The sequence below is a fragment of the Hemitrygon akajei genome, chromosome 14, assembly GCF_048418815.1.
Source record: "Hemitrygon akajei chromosome 14, sHemAka1.3, whole genome shotgun sequence".
Classification (NCBI taxonomy): Eukaryota; Metazoa; Chordata; class Chondrichthyes; order Myliobatiformes; family Dasyatidae; genus Hemitrygon; species Hemitrygon akajei.
In genome coordinates this window covers 69,978,891-69,999,144 of record NC_133137.1, presented here as the reverse complement: position 1 = coordinate 69,999,144, position 20,254 = coordinate 69,978,891, and the positions used below count along the sequence as shown (strand labels likewise).

The following is a 20,254-nucleotide window of genomic DNA, read 5'->3' as shown; positions in this document are numbered from 1 at the left end:
TCGGCGAAGCTGGATGCCACAGGACATTGGTGGCTGGCGGCCTTGTCGGTATATGATTTCAGCCTGAGGTACCGGCCCGGAAGCAAGAATGTCGATGCGGATGCTTTGTCTCGTCGGGAGCCGGGGGAACAGGAGAGGGCCGAGGAGTGGGAGAGTGTCCCTGCCCCTGGAGTGAAGGCGATGTGTCAGTTTGCTATCACCGTGAAGGCCGAGGGAAGAGGGAGGCTGGAACGAGCCGTGGACCATTTGGGGGTTTTTGACGATGCCATACCCCTAGCTTACTGTGACCTGACCGCACTGCGGACTAAACAGTTGCCGGAACTGAGTCCGGGGGAAGTGGCAGCTGCTCAGCAAAATGACCCGGGCATTGGCACAGTGTGGAGAGCGGTCGAGAAGGGGGATGGGGCGTTGGCTGAGAAGGCGAAACACCCATTCGTGCCTCTGTTGTTGAAGGAATGGTCTCGGTTGAAGTTAAAGAACCAAATCTTGTACTGGGTAACGGCGCCTCCGGACCAACCCCACTGTTGGCAACTGGTCCTGCTGGAGGAGTATCGGCAGGCTGTACTCCAGGCCCTACCTGATGATTCTGGACACTTGGGGGTGGAAAAGACCTATGGATTACTCAAAGACCGGTTCTACTGGCCCCGGATGAGGGGGGAAGTCGAAGAATACTGTAGGGCATATATGTCAAACTCAAGGCCCGCGGGCCGGATTTGACCCGCGGTGGAATTATCTTTGGCCCGCGAGATAATATCTAATTACTATTAAAGCCGGCCCCAGTAATCGAAGCGCCTATGGCGTATGATATGGCTAATGCTGAGTTTATTCAGGTACCAGGTTTTCAGGGTTTTTAGTGTTTATTCGGTTTCCCTGGTTTATTTCCTGAATATCATTAATGAATAATTTTTTTTTCTATTAGAGCTGGCCCGCCGGTATATTGCATGCACCACTAATACTACAAATCCCACAATGCACTGCCAGTGCATTCTTGCCTTACTCTCTCATCAGCATCCTTATGGCGCTAGTCACGTGTGGTCAACTTTCAGCTATCCCTCTCCCCAAAAATGGCTGAACGAAAGGTGGACTTTGAAAACAGGGGTTTTCAAGGCAGGGGGGAGGCAGAGTATATGTTCGCAGATATAAAGGGCAAACCTGTTTGTCTTGTGTGCGGAGACGGTGTGGCTGTAATTAAAGAATATAACGTAAGACGACACTATGAAACGAAACACCACGACAAATACAAGCATCTGGACAAGAAACAGAAGCTCCAGAAGGTAGAAGAGTTGAAAAGAAGTCTGGCGTCACAGCAGGCTATGTTCACAAAAGCCAAAACACAAAGTGAGGCTGCTGTAAAGGCTAGTTTTATTGTGGCAGCAGAGATCGCTAAATCAGCCCGGCCCCTTACCGAGGGAGAATTTGTTAAAAACTGCATGATGAAAGTTTGCGACGTCGTGTGCCCAGATAAAGGGCCATTTGTGGAGTGGACTCAAGTCTGTGTGTAACAGAGGAACTTTTGGGATTAAGATCAATGCATGGCACAACTACTGGAAAAGATCTCTTTGAAGAGGTATCCAGATGTGTAAATATAATGAGGCTGCCTTGGGATAAACTTGTGGGACTGACGACAGATGGAGCGCCCGCGATGTGCGGTCAAAAGAGTGGATTGGTGGGCAGGATCCGGGAGAAGATGCGGGAGGAAAACGGCGCAGGTGAGCTGACAGCTTATCACTGCATCATACACCAGGATTCGTTGTGTGGCAAAGCCTTGAAAATGGAACATATAATGAGCACCATAACACGAGCAGTTAACTTCATAAGAGCCAAAGGTTTGAATCACCGCGAGTTCAAGTCGTTTCTGGAGGAGTTGGGTTCAGAATATAATGATTTGCCCTATCACACAGAGGTGTGATGGTTAAGCCAAGGAAAAGTGCTGAAAAGATGTTTCGAGTTGCGTGAGGAGATCTGTTAGTTCATGGAAAGCAAAGGGAAAGACACAACAGAGCTCCGGGATAAAAAGTTGCTTTGTGAAATGGCGTTTCTGTGTGACATCACGAGCCATCTCAATGCGCTCAACCTGCAGCTTCAGGGGCGGGGTCGTGTGGTCACAGACATGTACGCTGCAGTGAGGGCTTTTAAAACCAAGCTGCGCCTGTGGGAGACGCAGATGCAGCAAGAAAACTTGAGCCATTTTCCGTGTTGCCAAACTATGAAAGAGCAGGTTTCTACCGCAGTGTTCCCACGTGCAAAGTTTGCTGAAAAACTTAGCATACTTGGTGCCGACTTCACACGGAGATTTACCGACTTTGAAGCCCAAAAAAGCAGGTTTGAACTGCTCAGTAATCCATTTGCAGCTGACGTGGAAAGCGCACCAACCAACATACAAATGGAGCTGATTGAACTCCAATGTAGTGACACACTCAAGGCAAAGTATGACTCGGAGGGCGCTGCACAGTTTCTACGTTTCATTCCCGACACAATGCCCCAGCTGCGTACCCAAGCTGCTCAAATGCTCTCTATGTTTGGCAGCACATATCTGTGTGAACAACTGTTCTCTTTGATGAAGATAAACAAAACATCACACAGGAGTCGTCTTTCTGATGAACACCTTCACTCAGTTCTGAGGATTTCCTCAGCTCAGAGCCTGACTCCAAACATTGATGAACTTGCATCCAAGATGAGATGCCAAGTATCTGGCTTAGACTAGTGTGAATCACAGGGTGTTGGCCTGTGGAAAAATGTTTTCATTAGAAATTACTCCGGAAAAGCTGCAGATAAAGCCATAAGAAATAAATGCAACTGATTTTTTATTTATTTAATGTTCAATGTTGTTTTTGTAGGCAATAACCTAAGCTTTGTTAGTTCCAGGTTAATATGCGTAATAAATTCATTTCAATAAGTTTAGCAATAAACGCTGAACCAGTCCGGCCCTTGACTTGTACCCATTTTTAAATTTTGGCCCACTGTGTATTTGAGTTTGGCACCCCTGCGTGTAGGGGATGCAGTCGTTGCATCCGGAGGAAGACCCTGCCCGCGTTGGCGGCTCCACTGTCGCACTTGCAGAGTGCGGGACCTCTGGACCTGGTATGTATAGATTTTCCGTCGATTGAGCCTGACACCAGCAACACCGCGAATGTCTTAGTCATCACCGATCATTACACTCGCTATGCTCAGGCATTTCCCACTAAGGATCAGAAGGCGACGACAGTGGCGAAGGTGTTATGGGAGAAGTATTTTGTTCATTACGGCCTTCCCAGGCGAATCCATAGCGATCGGGGCGGGACTTTGAGAGCTGCCTTATCCATGAATTACTGACTATGCTTGGGGTTGAGAAATCCAGGACTACCCCTTATCACCCACAGGGAGATCCTCAGCCAGAGAGGTTCAACAGGACCCTGTTGGATATGCTCGGGACGCTGGAGATTGGGCAGAGAAGCAGGTGGAGTCGTCATATTGGACAATTGGTTCACTGTTACAATTGTACTCGCAATGATGCTACAGGATATTCGCCCTATTATCTGATGTTCGGGCGGGAAGCGAGGTTGCCCATTGACTTGTGTTTTGGGGGTGAAGTGGGTGAATTACCCGGGAAGTCCCATCTAAAGTATGTGTCCAACATGAAGAGGGAGTTACAGCGGGCGTACGAGTTGGCCGAGGCGGCGGCTACCAAACAAAATCAGAGGAATAAGATGCGGTATGATCGAAAGGTGAAGTTTGTTCAATTATTGCCGGGCGACCGGGTCCTTTTACGGAATTTGGGACTCCCTGGTAAGCACAAGTTGGCAGACCAATGGGCGGCCAGCCCCTATGTAATAGAGAGCCCGATGCCGAACCTGCCAGTTTACCGGGTGAAACCTGAGGATGGGAAAGGGCCTATCAAGGTACTCCATCGGAATCACCTGCTGCCGCTGGGTCAAGCGGTGCAGGTGGATACGGAGCCAGAGTGGGAGGTTACGCCTAGTACAAGGACTCTGCGAGGGCGCGGAGAAAGGGAAGAGCCCGCTGCTGAAGAGCGGGGACGGGTCCCTCGCCCGGAAATGGCTACCGATTCGGAAGAGGACGACTCAGATGAGTGGCCCCTGTTCCCATTCGCTGGTGCTCCAGTACCCGGAGAGGAGGTTCCTGGCCCTTCCCATACTGAATTGGGTGAGAGGAGGGAAGGTCTTGAGAGTCAGATGGAGAGGCAGCTAACAGTGGTGGGAGAGAGGGTGGAGCCTGAGCGTGAGCCGGAGAGATCTCAGGTGAGGGAGGACCCCCGTGAGGAAGGGGGTGAGGGTCTGTCAGGTAGACCTGGGGTGTCCGAGACAGTGGGTTCACAGGTGAAGAGGGAGCCCAGTGGGGCAGAAGGGGTATGGAGATCTCAGAGGATTAGGCACCCCCCGGAGCGGTTGACAAATGTGGTGCCAGGAGAACCGAGTGTGATTTCTACTGCTCTGGGTAGTTATGTCACTGCTTTCTGCACCTGGGTTGGGTTTTGTGTGTTGCAAGAAGCTTTGGGGAACTCTAGTAATGCCATGAGGGCATGACATTTGCTGGTGGGGAGAGAATGTACAATGTCCTGTGTATGTTACTCAAAATGGCTTCTTTGGTTTGTTACGAGTAGGAATGCTTCTTTGTCTGATAAGTGTTTCTCTCGCCGTTGTTTCGCTTTAGAATGGCTGATATGGTAATTGTATTCATTTGTTAATCAATGGGGAATGTTAATGTGTTTTGTGAGGCTGGGAACTTGGGGGAGGGGTTGGGCGGGCTTGTGGTGTGAAGGAAGTCGGGAAGAAGACGCCGAGGAAGGTGGACGTGCGCTCGGAAGACCACTGGGGAGTCCGAGGTGGAAGACGTGGAAGTTGGAGGCAAGCGACGAGGAGTCGAATGGTTCGATGGTTGAGCTCCAACGAGTGCACTAAACTGACTGAACTTTGATAAGTTGGCGCCTTTTGTTTTTTTCCTTGTATATATATATTGTATTGCCTAATACTCTTTTAATTTTAGTAAACTCTTTAAAGTGTATTTCATAACGGTATTTGTGGTGGGTTTGATATTGTTGGTGGACGCGAGGCATAAACTCGATTCTCACAGCACCTGCGTGTACGGGAGGTGGGTTGGTGAGTGGCTGGATCTCCTTTTCCCCGAGACATATACCAGCCTTTTGGGTAAGTGTTACATTTGGTTTGTGTTTAGTTACTTTCTCCAGCAGAGTGAATTTTTAGTCTGCATCCCAAATCTTCTGGAATCATTTTGTGAATTATGTAAGAGTGAATTTTCACTACCCAAATGTCTGTTATGTGTGGGCACTTTGTACTGAGAAACTGCTGGTTCTTGGCGCATGTCATGTATCCCATAATGCAGCAGCACAGTTACATAAGATGATTAAGACACGGGATACTTATCTCCATTAGTAGGGATACAGGAAGATGATATCACAACTGTTTCAAACATTTCATGTTGTGGTGCTTGCCGAGCTTGGCAATTAGCTTGCAGATCAGTCGAGGTGACACCCTCAGTGTGCAGTTGTTGGTGTTTCCCTCTGGGAGTGATGCACCATCAATAACTCACTCTGAGACGTAAGAAGCGAGATATCGGCTTTTATTGACTGGAAGAATGAACAACACTACATCCTGGAGAATGAGGCTGGGCTCAGGCCTCAATCGCCTTTATACAGGGGTCTATGGGAGGAGGAACAGGAGCAGTCAGCAGGGGTCTGTGGGAGGAGTCATAGGCGCAGTCCAGACAGGTATATGTAGTTCACCACAGGGAGTGCTCGGGTTTATATAGGTTCACTTGCCTCTGGTCTTACTAGCTAACCCTTCAGTTGACCTTTGAATTCTACTGACACGTTTTTGTTTAGCTCTAAGGGATTCATAGATGGTGTCTATTTCGATATGTTTGTCAAACATTAGTTAGGCTACTTTGGACAGTTCTGGTCATTAAAACACTAAGAAGGATGTATTTGTACTGGAAAAAAATGAAGATGTGTGGACCGGGATGGAGCACTTCAGCTAGTGGAGATATCAGAGAGGCAAGGTTTGTTGGTCTTGAAGTGAAGGCGGCTTGGGAGACACAATTAACAAATAAAATTAAGGACATAGATAATAAGACTCTTTTCCACTTAACAGGACTGCCTATAATTAGAAGGACTGGAGATTTAGGAGAAGAATGTTTTCACCCAGAGGGTGGTTGAAATCTTGTCACATTGTTATCTGTCTGCATCTGTGGGGAGTTCACTGACTTGGCGGACAAAGAAAGCACTCAAAGTAAACTTTAATACGTCTCAATCTTTATTAGTACTCAGGTTGTGTAAAATGTTGAGACATTTCCTCTTCCTCGCCCACCTTCTGCCTGCGTATTCCTCTTATATTTCTTTTCTCTCCCTCTTCCCCTCCTTTCCAACTTTTTACTGCAGGAGGAGGGAAATCACTGCATGTGAAATCCTTATCACTTTCAAGCTACTTCCTTATTCCTAACTTCAGAACTGTAACTTGTAGATCAGGTTCCTGGGTCATTATCATTATAAGGAAGTTGCCCTTTATATGGATTTCCCCCGGCAGTGGAATTACTGTTTTTTAAAGGATCTGCAACAACTTCAACCTCCTTTAGAGATGTAGCAGGTGGAGCAGGTTAAGACCTACAAGTATCTGGGAGTACAGTTAGACGAGAAGCTAGACTGGACTGCCATCACAGATGCCTTGTGCAGGAAGGCACAGAGTCGACTGTACTTCCTTAGAAGGTTGGCGTCATTCAATGTTTGTAGTGAGATGCTGAAGATGTTCTATAGGTCAGTTGTGGAGAGCGCCCTCTTCTTTGTGGTGGCGTGTTGGGGAGGCAGCATTAAGAAGAGGGACGCCTCACGTCTTAATAAGCTGGTAAGGAAGGCGGGCTCTGTCGTGGGCAAAGTACATCGGTAGCTGAGCGAAGGGCGCTGAGTAGGCTACGGTCAATTATGGAAAACCCTGAACATCCTCTACATAGCACCATCCAGAGACAGAGAAGCAGTTTCAGCGACAGGTTGCTATCGATGCAATGCTCCTCAGACAGGATGAAGAGGTCAATACTCCCCAGTGCCATTAGGCTTTACAATTCAACCGCCAGGAGTAAGATATGTTAAAGTGCCGGGGTTGATTGTATTTAATGTATTTAAGTAAACTACTTAAGAACTTTTTAAAAGCTATTATTAATGCTTTTTGAGAGAGTGATTTAGATGCATATCATATTTTTACTGAGTTAAGTATTGTATGTAATTAGTTTTGCTACAACAAGTGTATGGGACATTGGAAAAAATGTTGAATTTCCCAATGGGGATGAATAAAGTATCTATCTATCTAGCTGACTTCAAGCTTGCTAACCCTTCAAAAAAACTGATTCCCAAAAAGCATTCCAGGTAATTGATTGTTCTGTACAGTGAACTTATTTACATACATTTCAGATTGTGTAATAAACTGGTACCAAGCATTGTTCTTTTTTTTCCATTTACTTTGTCTTCGTTAATATAAAATTTGAAACGAGCCACATTGTTTTTGTTGGATTGACTGGGGCAATTGAAATATTGCGCAGGAAGCAGGAGCCTTGGATTGGAATTTCACCAAAATCAGCTTTCACTCATACCAAGAAAACCACATTTTGTGCCAACACCCTTCAAGAAATAAAAGGCCATCAATTACAGCTCCGATTTAATTGTCTTTAGGTAGTCCCCTGGAATAAAGGATAAACTGCTTCCACTCCAGACTGTGGGGCCAAAGGTGAGGTTATTGTGTGACCTCAGACTCTGCCATTAGTGGAGAAGTGGTACTTGGCCAAGCAAATTGGTTTGTGTTCTCCTTTTGGACATCCATGTGTTCCCAAGTCAAGTTCTATGTGCCATCACAAATAGACCCCCAAATGGTTGCAGTTTAGGGATTCTGATGAGTTAGTGTGTTAGACTTTGAAGCAAGCATCGAGAACACCCTTGGATCTTTTCCATTGACAGACAGACAGACACGTACTTTATTGATCCCGAGGGAAATTGGGTTTCATTACAGCCACACCAACCAAGAATAGTGTAGAAATATAGCAATATAAAACCATAAATAATTAAATAATAATAAGTTAATCATGCCAAGTGGAAATAAGTCCAGGACCAGCCTATTGGCTCAGGGTGTCTGACACTCCAAGGGAGGAGTTGTAAAGTTTGATGGCCACAGGTAGGAATGACTTCCTATGACGCTCAGTGTTACATTTAGTTTGACAACTAAATGTCACATGTGGTCGGGTCTGATTTAACCAGGGCTAAGCTACCCTTGCATCCAAAGACCAGATGAGCTTTGATAGACGGAGCAGAAACTTCAAAATAAAAAAAATGTCTCGAATAAAGACACAAGCCATATTTACTTCCATTGTTGAGCCAAAACATATCGGCTCAATTGTTTAAAATCAATGCAGTTGTCCTCTATTGTCAAAAAGTTTACTGAATGTTGTGTTTACCACTGAGCAATGTTAATAGAAAGTTAATTTTTACAGGCTGATGTGAATAATACATCTTTCTTCTAGTAGACTTGTGGTTCAATTATAATACCATAATATTAGATACTAACCTCTACAATAATCCACTTTTAATGTTAGTTTCTTTGTAAGAGAATGACAGGAGTATCCAATGATGTTACCCAGAGGTTCTATTATTTCAGGGCTGGCTGAACAGCCACAGCAATTATACCTTAATATCTACATCTAGGTAAAATGTCTTTACACATCATATGGAAGCTTTATTCAAAATATTCCCTAACTAATATTTTCACCCCACAGAATTAGTTAACTGGCATTCTCTCCATTATATAAAAGTTCAAATGTCAAGTTGAATCCTGTGCCCGGTATTCTCCTTTGTTACAAATTATTCCCAGTGTTTCCATTGTCAGTAAATACCATGGACAACACAAGAGCACTATTGCCAGGAGACATTTAAATCCATGTAGTTCTCCTAACTAAAATTATCCAGCCATTGTACTAGTTTATAGACGGCAGAGAATTGTGATTCAGAGTGATAGAAGGGACATACAGGCCCTGCAATTTAGAGTCATCGAACATGACAGCAAGGCCATTCAGCCCATCTAGTCTGTGCTGAACCATTATTCAGCCTAGTTCCATCAACCTGCACCCAGATCATAGGCCTCCAAACCCCTCGCAATCTTGTACCTCTCCAAATTTCTCTTTAATGTTGAAATTAACCCCACATCCACCACTTGCTCTGGGCAGCTTGTTCAACACTCGCACCAACCTCTGAGTGAAGAGGTTTCCTCTCATGTTCCCTTGAAACATTTCTCCTTTTCCCCTTAACCCATGACCTCTAGTTGTAGTCTCTCTCAACCTCAGTGGTAAAAGCCTACATGTATTTACCCTTTCTATACCTCTGATAATTTTGCATACCTCTATTAAATCTCCCCCCAACCTTCTATGTTCCAGGGAATAAAGTCCTAACCTGTTCAACATCCCAGGAATATCCTTTTTGACCTTATTTATTGACAGAAATTATCTTTGGAGCTATAGTCCAACTTTGCAGAAGACAAGTTTCCAGGAGAGATAGGAATATCATTTGTAAATGAAGTTCACCGTAGCTTAAGTGTTTAGTAGGCCAGCGGTTACTGGCATCAGCACCGAACTTCAAGGTAAACAGCCCCAAGTTCAGATTTGGCAGGCTCCTTGCAAGCTTTCTGTGTTGAGCATTGAACTAGCAACTCCGCTTTATGAAAAACAGTTAAATACTACAGAAATGGCAAAAATGCCACTCAATATGCCACAAGGCATAAAAGGGAACAACAACCGTTTTAAGGGCATTGAAGAATGCAGTAGAACAGAGTGATCTAGGAATAATGGTGCATAGTTCCTTGAAGGTGGAATCTCATGTGGATAGGGTGGTGAAGAAAGCTTTTGGTATGTTGGCCTTTATAAATCAGAGCATTGAGCATAGGAGTTGGGATGTAATGTTAAAATTGTACAAGGCATTGGTAAGGCCGAATTTGGATTACTGTGTACAGTTCTGGTCACCAAATTATAGGAAAGATGTCAACAAAATAGAGAGAGTACAGAGAAGATTTACTAGAACGTTACCTGGGTTTCAGCACCTAAGTTACAGGGAGGGGTTGAACAAGTTAGGTCTTTATTCTTTGGAGCATAGAAGGTTGAGGGGGGACTTGATAGAGGTATTTAAAATTATGAGGGGGATAGATAGAGTTGACGTGGATAGGCTTTTTCCATTGAGAGTAGGGCAGATTCAAACAAGAGGACATAAGTTGAGAGTTAGAGGGCAAAAGTTTAAGGGTAACACGAGGGGGAATTTCTTTACTCAGAGAGTGGTAGCTGTGTGGAACGAGCTTCCAGTAGAAGTGGTAGAGGCAGGTTCAGTATTGTCATTTAAAGTAAAATTGGATAGGTATATGGACAGGAAAGGAATGGAGGGTTATGGGCTGAGTGTGGGTCAGTGGGACTAGGTGAGAGTAAGCGTTGGACATGGACTAGAAGGGCCGAGATGGCCTGTTTCCGTGCTGTAATTGTTATATGGTTATAAGTGTGAATTATATTTTGGTAAGAATAAATGGTGTGTGGGCTCATGGGGATCTTGGAGTTTAATAAATAGACAACATAGTTAACAAACTAAAGTCATTTATTTCTTGTACAGGCAGAATTGCAATTTAGAAGTTACAGTAAACTCTTAGAGTTCGATTAAACCATACTTGAAATAATAAACACAAGAGATTCTGCAGATGCTGGAAATCCAGATTAATGCACACAAGATGCTGGAGGAGCTCAGGTCAGGCAGCATCTATGGAAATGAATAAACTGTCAATGTTTCGGGCAGAGACCTTTCTTTGGGGCTGGAAATGAAAGAAGATGCCAGAATGAAAAGATAGGAATAGGAGGAGGAGGATAGGTCAAGCCAGGTGGGTGGGAAAGGTAAAGGGCTGGAGAAGAATATTAAATGATACACAAACAATGAAAAGAAACTGCAGGGTTTGCACCAGAAACAGTTATTCCCATCACGAAGGACTGAGCAAAGAGGCTTGCTTGTGTCTTGAACGGGTTGACCCAAGAAATCATAACAAATAAAGGTTTTGATAGATAGTGTGTATCTATTTGTGGAGAGGACTAGAAGACCATCCAACTTAATTAGTGAATTTAGAATTTTTGTTAAAAACTGAGTGCAATCAGCAAATAGGTCAGTAAATTAATTTAGCACAAAAGTGAAGGAAGAAAGAGGGTTATACGAGTCGGATAAAGAAAAGTAGAAAGAGGCTTAGTGAACTATAATGAGTAGAATGGGTGAGTGGTTGCACGTTCCATATACAATGCCTGATTTCAATCATTCCTTAACTGATATCTTTATTAGACTGATCCAATCAATTTATCATTACATTAAATTAACAAAAAAATTATCAGGGATCCACTCATCCATAATTATAAAGAATGTCAGTGCACAAAAATATAGGTATTAAATGGCAAACAATATTTGGTTTCATATCAGAGAGCATTTCATGGCAAGCAAGAATGTGTACCATAGGACTCCACTAGCAAACAGATCAGACTTGTAGCATGAGGCAACCTCAAAACAAAACGAAACGAAATATTTTCAAACACAAGAAACACCCCATTCATTCCACATATTTAAAAATATTGAAACAAATGCTTACTTGTATAAAATATTTAACATTAACATGCATTTTTATATAGTGTATTGTTTCCAAAGTATCATAACAATTATTCTTAGACAGATCATGTCCAATAGAGTTAGTCTATCCCTCTTTTTCTCCCCAATTTTCACACGCAATTCCAAAGTTGCTTTTTTTTTAATTACTTAATTCCATACTTACAAGATTCTGAAATGACTATAATTTTATTACAGCTTAATTGCATATTATTTTACAGAGTCTGCAGTTACAAATTAGAGTAACTGAAATTTAGGTAGTTTATCTAATAGATTCTTCCAAGGACAAATTACCATCACGACCTGTCACCAATTTACATAAATGAACAAAAGTTGCAAAACAGTGAACTGAGCAGTGCAAAACTAATCAAAAGCTGGATTAGCAGAGCCCATCGATGAAGAAACCATAATACATACTATTGTTCAAAGAATACAATGATATTCCTATGCCCACAATTGTAAGACAGGTATTGATCAACTGATTTTAAACAGATTGATACTTTAATTAATAAAGTAGACAGAAAATTTGATGAAAACTAAAGTGGATCTTAAGTGATGTCATAATAACACTCAAGAACACCATCCCCCCCCCCATGTTAAAATTGAAAAAAAATTAACTTGCTTGAAAATTTATTCAATAAAATTCTTAATTTCAATCCTGAATGCAAAAAAAAAAGCTGGTTATTTGGTAGCAAACTTTAAACTCCTAAAAGAAATAGATCAGCTTTTCTCCTTACTTCAACTACAGAATAGTAAAGTTACCACAACAATATCTTCAAATTCTTAATTCAATAAGGGGGAAACAAAAGATTTTAGCTGTTAAGCCCAATAATTCCATTAGAATTTCCACCTAACAATCAATGAGGACATTTCTGAGGGAATAATACTCCAACATTTCCAGTGGAATGTATTAAAATGTATTTAAAGCCAATTTTAAAATCAACACCCACATAGACTGTAATCCATGCACAGTGGTATAGAGTGGCTTTCTACAGTATACCACTTTGATGTTACAAAAAATTAATTGTTTTCACTAAAGTTGAACTTTTGTAATTGAAAATAAAACTTCCCTGTCTTTTGTTTAATTCGAGATTTGTTAATATTGTACTTTTATCTTTAATAACAATCACAGCATGGACAAATAATCTGCACCCATTCACATCCCATATCCATCATTTCAAATTATATGGCCTATTGAATTGTTTTCACCGAAAGCAAGAGTAGATTGTTTAAATGGTATGATTGACCCTGAATTTTTGAGATACCTATTATTCTGTTCAGTGGTTAAATTTAAAATAAAATAGTAAATATAGTGCAGTTCTCTCACAAGGAAAAAAAAGACTGATCACAATCATCCTCAAAAATTACTACTCATGGGTTACATCTAAAGCAAAATTCCAAATTAAGAACAACTTTCTTCTTGATCTCAATACACTTTATTCCTCAGTGTGACTAAGGACACTTTGGTATCAATAATGTGAAGAATCACGTTAACCCTGAAGGTAGCTAAACATTTTTTTTAAAAACAATTCCAAGAATAAAATAATTCATAGCATTAAGATTAGACATTTTTTATGTAATATTCAATGTTCAGAATATATTATGCACTAATTACTTTATATTGTATTTGGAATAAACTTAGAATAGAATGCATTAACCCATTAAGTTTGTTTTGTAGGAAATAATTGGGTTTGAAGTTCTCCTATATTTCTAAATATCATACCCTTCAAAAGTTTATATAATAAAATGGCACAAAACTTAAGTTTTTGATGTGCAACAATTCCTGTCCCGGCGAGCTATGGTTGATTAAATGTAATTTCAATCCAATTAAGATTAATTCTGCAAAATTATGAATCTACTGTAGACAGAAAATGAACAGTGCAAACTCCCAGCGACATGTGAACAGTCTGTTTCAGATCTAAACAGTCCATAGGACATGACTACAGAGTACTTCAGGCTGGGCTGCAATAGCACAACTCCAATTTATTGATAGTATCATGTCCGTAGTTGCAGAACAAGATAGTGCCTAATATACCATATAACAATGATTCCCAGGTCAAAACAACCAATAGTCACAATTGCAAGAATTTCAAGCAAAGATTTCTGTAGGTGCTTTATACATATAAAAATAGATTGCAAATCTTTTAGATTTATATCAAAGATCATTCATGGCCTATCCATATTAACAAAACAGCGGCCTAGTATAGAAAGCTCCAATGAATCCATAAGAACTGACAAGTGCATGTGCCTTGGGAATTCTCTGTATCCAAGATCATTTGGATCAGAGCTTCAATAGCTGAATCCAGTGTGGCCCTGTGAAGGAATATTTGAAATAAAATATTAACTTTTTTTTCCTTCCGGAGCAGCAACTTGAACGGCATTAACCAAAAAAAAAACTTTTAAACTATGAAGAAATGCAACATTTAGAAAAACAGCTGTTTTCCCAGAAAAATCTAATCCAGTCCATTGGCTACTGGTCTCAAGTGCCTAGTTGAGACTCCAGATGTGATCAGCTTCATTTTTTATAAATAAGTTAGCTACAAATACTGTGCTTGTTCAAAGTAAATTTTGTTATCAGAGTACATACATGTCACCACATACAACCCTGAGATTCTTCTCCCTGCGGGCGCATACTCAGCAAATCTATAGAATAGTAACTACAAATGGGATCAATGAAAGATCAGGTAGAGCATAGAAGACAAACTGTGCAAATGCAAATATAAATAAATAGCAATAGCTAACAAGAGCTGTGTGTGTTGCTTGAATTTCCAGCATCGGCAGATTTCCTTGTGTTTAGATTTGTGGAATTGTGGTTTTCCAGCTCTGCATCTATTTTCTTTGGTTTACAAGTGATACAGGAGTTTGTGTACCATCCAACCACCAGTTCCTGACTGAGCAAGTGTTTCTTTGTGTCAAAGCCTACAGTTGAAGTGCATGGACATCAGAGGCAAGCCTTGACCACGTCTTTAGTCACTCTCCAGATATATACTAATGTCACAAGGACAACAATGGTGAGCAGTATTATTGTATGTATTTCCTCTTCCAAGCCCAGGGTTAGAAAACTAACACTACGGACCAGAGATATAGCCCACGTTTCATTCTGCACTGTATCGAGGCCTCACACCGTGTTGATAGCTTTTGACAGGCTATTTCTGCCAAAAGTTCCTGATTCTTGGTACACGTTTTGAGAAAAAAAAAAAGAAAAATGTTCAAAATAGATAGTTAAAATGTTGGAACCATTTTTAAATAATTTAAAAAGGAGCAAGTAATTAAAATACTGGAATAAAGTGAAAATCTGTAAACAACTTGTGGAGAGTGTAGTTCTTATGAGAGCCTGCCATACTGTAATGTTGAAAGGGCTGGATGCAAGGCATATCAGGCTTCACCTTAGCACAGAGTTTCACTGTTGGGCCAGTGCAGCAGTGGAGGTGGTGGTCAGGTAAGTCAGCATCTAACATTCACTTCATCTCAGACCTCTCCATGTGACCCTATCTGCATACAAACCCGAGACTGGCTGAACCACCCTCTGCTACTGGGAACCAGCTTCTGGCCAGTTCCGCTCAGGTCGTTGTTATTGTAGCTATAATTAAAGTATACTGTACATACAAGGTTGTTGCAAAATCAACATCAGATGACAAACTGAATGACTCTCCCCCCACCCCCCGCACAATATTGCATTCTCAAGTTTACATTTTACTCAGTTATGCTATTCCCTTTTCCCCCCACATTCTGCCTCAGGGTTATGGGGTGGGGGGCTTGGTAGCCTAGTGGTTAGCACAACACTGTACAATACAGGCGAACCAGGTTCAGTTCCCACCACTGCCTGTAAGGAGTTTGTACGTTCTCCCCGTGTCCTTGTGGGTTTCCTCCCACAGTCCAAAGACGTACCAGTTGGTAGGTTAATTGTTCACTGCAAATTGTCCCATGATTTGTCTAGGATTAAACTGTGGGATTGCCAGGCTGCGTGGCTCAAAGGGAAAGAAGTGCTGCATCTCAAAAAATATTTTAAAAATTCTCCAATTTCATTCTCATTAACTTCTTCCAACTGATTCATCTCAACTTCCTCCCCATTTCCTAACTTGTTGGATTCTCTTCCTTTTTCCCCTTACATATGCTTCACTCTTTCTCCCTTTATCCTCACACTTCAAGAGTCAGGCAGTATGATTAGTAACAGCTGCTCACTGATTTCTTTTACCGCAGGGGCCAATATTGAGATTAGAAAATGGAAGAGGATATTCAGGCCTTTAAGCCCATTCTTAACACACATGATGCATGCCACAACTCAGTTTACCAACAGTTACTCCACATCTCAACATTCTTTCCCATTGATCTCAGTTAGAGAAATTACAATTGAACTCATTATGAGGATACACTCAGTGGCCACTTTATTAGATAGGTACTTCCTGTACCACTGAGTGTATGTTCATGATCTTATGCTAATGTAGCCCATCCACTACAAGAATTGCATTTAGAGAAGCTCTTCTACTCACTGTTGCAATGTCTGGTTATTTGATTTGCAGTTGCCTTCCTGTCAGCTTGAACCAGTCTGGCCATTCTCCTCTGACCTCTCTCATTAACAATGCATTTTTGCCCACAGAACTGCCATTCATTGGATATTATTTTGTTTCTACCCACACCATTCTCTGTAAACTCTAGCGTGCTGTGCATGAAAATCCCAGGAGATCAGCAGTTTGAGATACTCAAACCACCCCATCTGGCACCAACAATCATTCCATGGTCAAAATTACTTAGATCATATTTCTTCCTCATTCTGATGAGTGGTGTGAACGACAATTAAATGTCTACATGCTTTTATGTATTGAAACATGATTGGCTCATTAGATATTTGCATTAACAAGCAGGTGTATATGTATACCTAATAAAATGGCCTCTGAGTGCATCTCTGCTCAATTAATCTTATTAACAATGCAACCAATGTACATTTTGACTAGTTCAACTACAAGCCTGGACATCGAATACCATGACATAGTCAAAGTCTAAAACAGTCACTGTTCAACAATGTCCCATGCATAGTTAGCAGGTAAATGCAGCTCAGCTGGGCATTCTATATTGCACACCCATTCTATATTGTAAAAATGTTTTCAATAGGCAATGGGCAATTTATTATATCTGACAGACTAATTCTATCAGCATATTTAGCATGTTTCGTGCTTTACGATATCTATAAGGCTATGTACCAAGCAACAAACTACTTTTGTGGTTTTCCTGTAAACTGCTTTGACATTGATCTGGAAGGTCAAAGGATGATAAAGGTCACTCCTTACATCAAAGGAGATTGTGCCCTAATGACGTGAGCCTGAGAGTGAGGAAACCCCGAGATATGCTAGAAGAAAAATACTTCTTAAATATTGGCATTTACCTGATTCTGATCTTCTAGTTCTTCCACATCATCCTCGACTTCTTCCAAAGGTTCTTTCGATTCTTGTATGAGTGATATCTAGTTGGAAACGCAATTAACAAATCAGTGAAATGTAGCTGTATAATAATGAAACAGTACGAAGGGCAGTAAATCTCACTGTCTATTGAACAATAGGCAATTTATTATATCTGACAGACTGATTCTATCAGCGTATTTCGCAATTTACTGTTTGTTTTCCCCTATAGCAGACTGTTACAACAACATCTTTTCTTGTGAGCACAAATATAATTTGCTTTCTAGAATGTATGATCTAATATATATTACAAGTAATAGCACTCCGAGTTACCTCCCTATACTGCAACATTATATTTCCAACCATTTATCAATGCAGAGGTTGATGACAGAATACAGAACAGGATAGCATGGGACAGGCCATTCAGCCCATCAAGCTGGGCCGAACTTGATGCCAATTTATACTAAATGTCCTCCTCCTGTGCATTTTCCATATCTCACTCTATTCAAGTGTCTGTCCAAAATCCTCAAACTCCACCAAACTGCCTGCTTCCACTACCACCCACATATCCTATTCCGGGTATCCACTACTCTGTAGGAGGGAAAAAAATCTTGCCACTCATGTTCCCTTTAAACTACCCCTCCTATCCTTAAAAAGGTGGTTCCCAGCCTGATCCACAGACCTCTCAGCTAAAGGTAGGGGTCCATGGCACTAAAAAGGTTGGGAATCCTCGTCTTAAAACATGTCTTCTGGTGTTTGACATTTCTACCCTAGAGAAAAGATTCTGACTTTCTATTTTACCGATGCCCCTCAGTTTTAAAGAACTCCAACAAGTCTCCCCTCAGCTTGCAATGGTCTCGAGCAGGGGTTCCCAAACTGGGGTCCATGGACCCCTTGGTTAACGGTAAGGCTCCATGGCATTAAAAAGAAAAGGTTGGGAGCTCCCTGCTCTAGAGCAAGTAACCCAACCCAAGTTTGTTCAATGCTTTGTTGCAGCCTATACCCTCTAATCCAGCAACATCATGGTAAACCTCTTTGGTACTTTTTTCCCCCACAGTCTCTACCTTCTACTATGATGGGGCAACTGGAGCTGCACACAATTCTCCAACAGTAATCTGGCTAATATCTTACATAAATGCAGCAACTTCTTTAGTCTTCTACTCAACATCCTTACCAATGAAGGCAAACATGACATATGCCTCCTTTACCATTTTATCCATCTTAATCCACTTCCAGTGAACTATGGAGCAGGACCCCAAGATCCCATTGTTGGGATGCTACCTTTAACTGTATAGTTTCTCATTCTGTTTAACTTACCAAAGTGCACTACCTCACATTTGCCTGGATTAAACACCATCTGCCACTCCTCTGTTCATATCTATAATTGATTTATATCCCACTGGTTTTAATTATAGTCCTTTACATTGTCCACAACTCCATCAATCTTGGTGTCACCCACAAATTTGCTAATCTAACCATCTACATTTTCATCCAAATCATTGATAATATCACAACCATCAAGTCCCAACACCAATCCTTGTGGAGCAGCACTCATCTGAACCTCCAATCAAAATAGCAACCTTCCACCACTACTCTGTCTTCTCAAGGGCAAACCTGTTCCAAATCCGAATCTGCAATTCACCCTGGCTCCCATGCATCTTTATCTTCTGAATTAATCTACCATGAAGACCTTATTAAATATCATACTAAAGTCCAAATAGATAACATCCGCTGCGTCAAACTCAACAAGCAATTTTGACACCTCCTCAAAAAACTCATTAAGACATGATTCTACTCCGCACAAAGCCATGCTGGCTGTTCCCAAGTAGGCGTTGCTTTTCCAAATGAGCACAAATCCTATCCCTCAGTATCCTCTCCAGTTACTTCTCTCCCATTGATGTGGTCTCTAACTACCTGGGCTATCCCCATTTCCCTTCTTGAACAAAGGCACATTGGCCACTCTCTAATGCTCCAACAACAACCTGTTGCCAGTGATGAGACAAAGGTCTTTGTCAAAACCCCTGTAATCTACTCAATGCTTTGGTATATATACAGTACATCATTAAGCCCAGGGGACTTATCCACCTTAATGCTTTTAAGGCAGCTGAGGACCATCTCCTCTGCACTCTGCATCCCAGCACATTAGTATGCCCCACTCTTTTTCCACTGTCCTCCAAATCATACTCCTCCATTAAAAAAGATGCAGAATACTTATTTAGCACCTCAGTCACTTGCTCCGACTCCAGGCATAAATTCTCTCCATTATTCTTAAATGAACCTACCCTTCTGTTAGTAATCCTATTTTTTTCCAATACAAGTATAAAATGCCTTGGGATTCTCCTTGATCTTGCTTGCCAAGGCCATTTCGTAGCACCTTTTGAACTTTCTAATTGTCTGTATGAACACTTTCCTGCTAACTTTATATTCCACAAGGGTCCCCAGTCTGATTTTAGCTTGCTGAACTTTATGCACTTTTCTTACTTCCTGTTTGCAGGTGACTTGCAAACATTTGTGGCAAAAGAGGGGAAAGAATTATGAACATTGGAAAATAACTCACAGGGTTGTTAAAATGCTCTTATAAATTATTTCAAAGAACATACGAAATGCTGGCAGTGGACTACAGCTCTCCACTTATTGAGTAAGATTCTGATAACGGGATAATGGGTTCCAGTTAATGAACTATGAAATGATACTGGAATGTTTCAACCAACTACTGGCCAGTCTCAAGACAACATTAGTGGCTTTCATTCCATGTCAGACACACCATGTCATTCCATGTTTCCAGGCATTTTCATCCAAGAATTTGATCTGGTGCATAGTAAACCCTGTTACATACAGGAACTTAACTTTCTTCAGTTTTCTCCTCCTTCCCAAAAGGTGCCACCATACAAGGGTCCCATTTACATTAATTCAATAGATATCAGTTCTGCATGAGCTCCTCCGAGCAGATATTCTGCACAGTGTATTTGTCCTTCCCTTCATGTATGCTGTGCCTCCGACTCTGTTTTACAGTTTGATCCAAAGGACACAATATAAAAGTGAAAAGCATTAACTGAGCAGTTCTATTCCAATACACTCTTCCCATCTCCCTGCCAAAGTCTTCATCCCCATTTCCTTCAATATGCGTAAGCAGCATTGTAGCATAGCATTTAGCACAACGCTTTACAATACCAGCGATCTGGGTTCAATTCCTGCAGCTGCCTGT

At 41.6% G+C, this 20,254-nt stretch overlaps 1 protein-coding gene across 4 annotated transcripts in view; it reads right to left on the bottom strand.

Annotated features, from left to right (window-relative positions):
• Positions 1-10,600: 10,600 nt before the first annotated feature.
• The window catches only part of slc26a4 (solute carrier family 26 member 4), a 71,608-nt gene continuing 61,954 nt past the window's right edge, over positions 10,601-20,254 (bottom strand). For all 4 annotated transcript variants that reach the window (XM_073066333.1, XM_073066330.1, XM_073066331.1 and 1 more), the window contains exons 20-21: positions 17,037-17,114; positions 10,601-13,969 (exon numbers count right to left, since the gene is read on the bottom strand). In XM_073066333.1, coding sequence (XP_072922434.1) covers positions 13,946-13,969; positions 17,037-17,114 — 102 coding nt within the window. In that variant the 3' untranslated portion in view covers positions 10,601-13,945. The remainder of the gene's footprint in view (positions 13,970-17,036; positions 17,115-20,254) is intronic.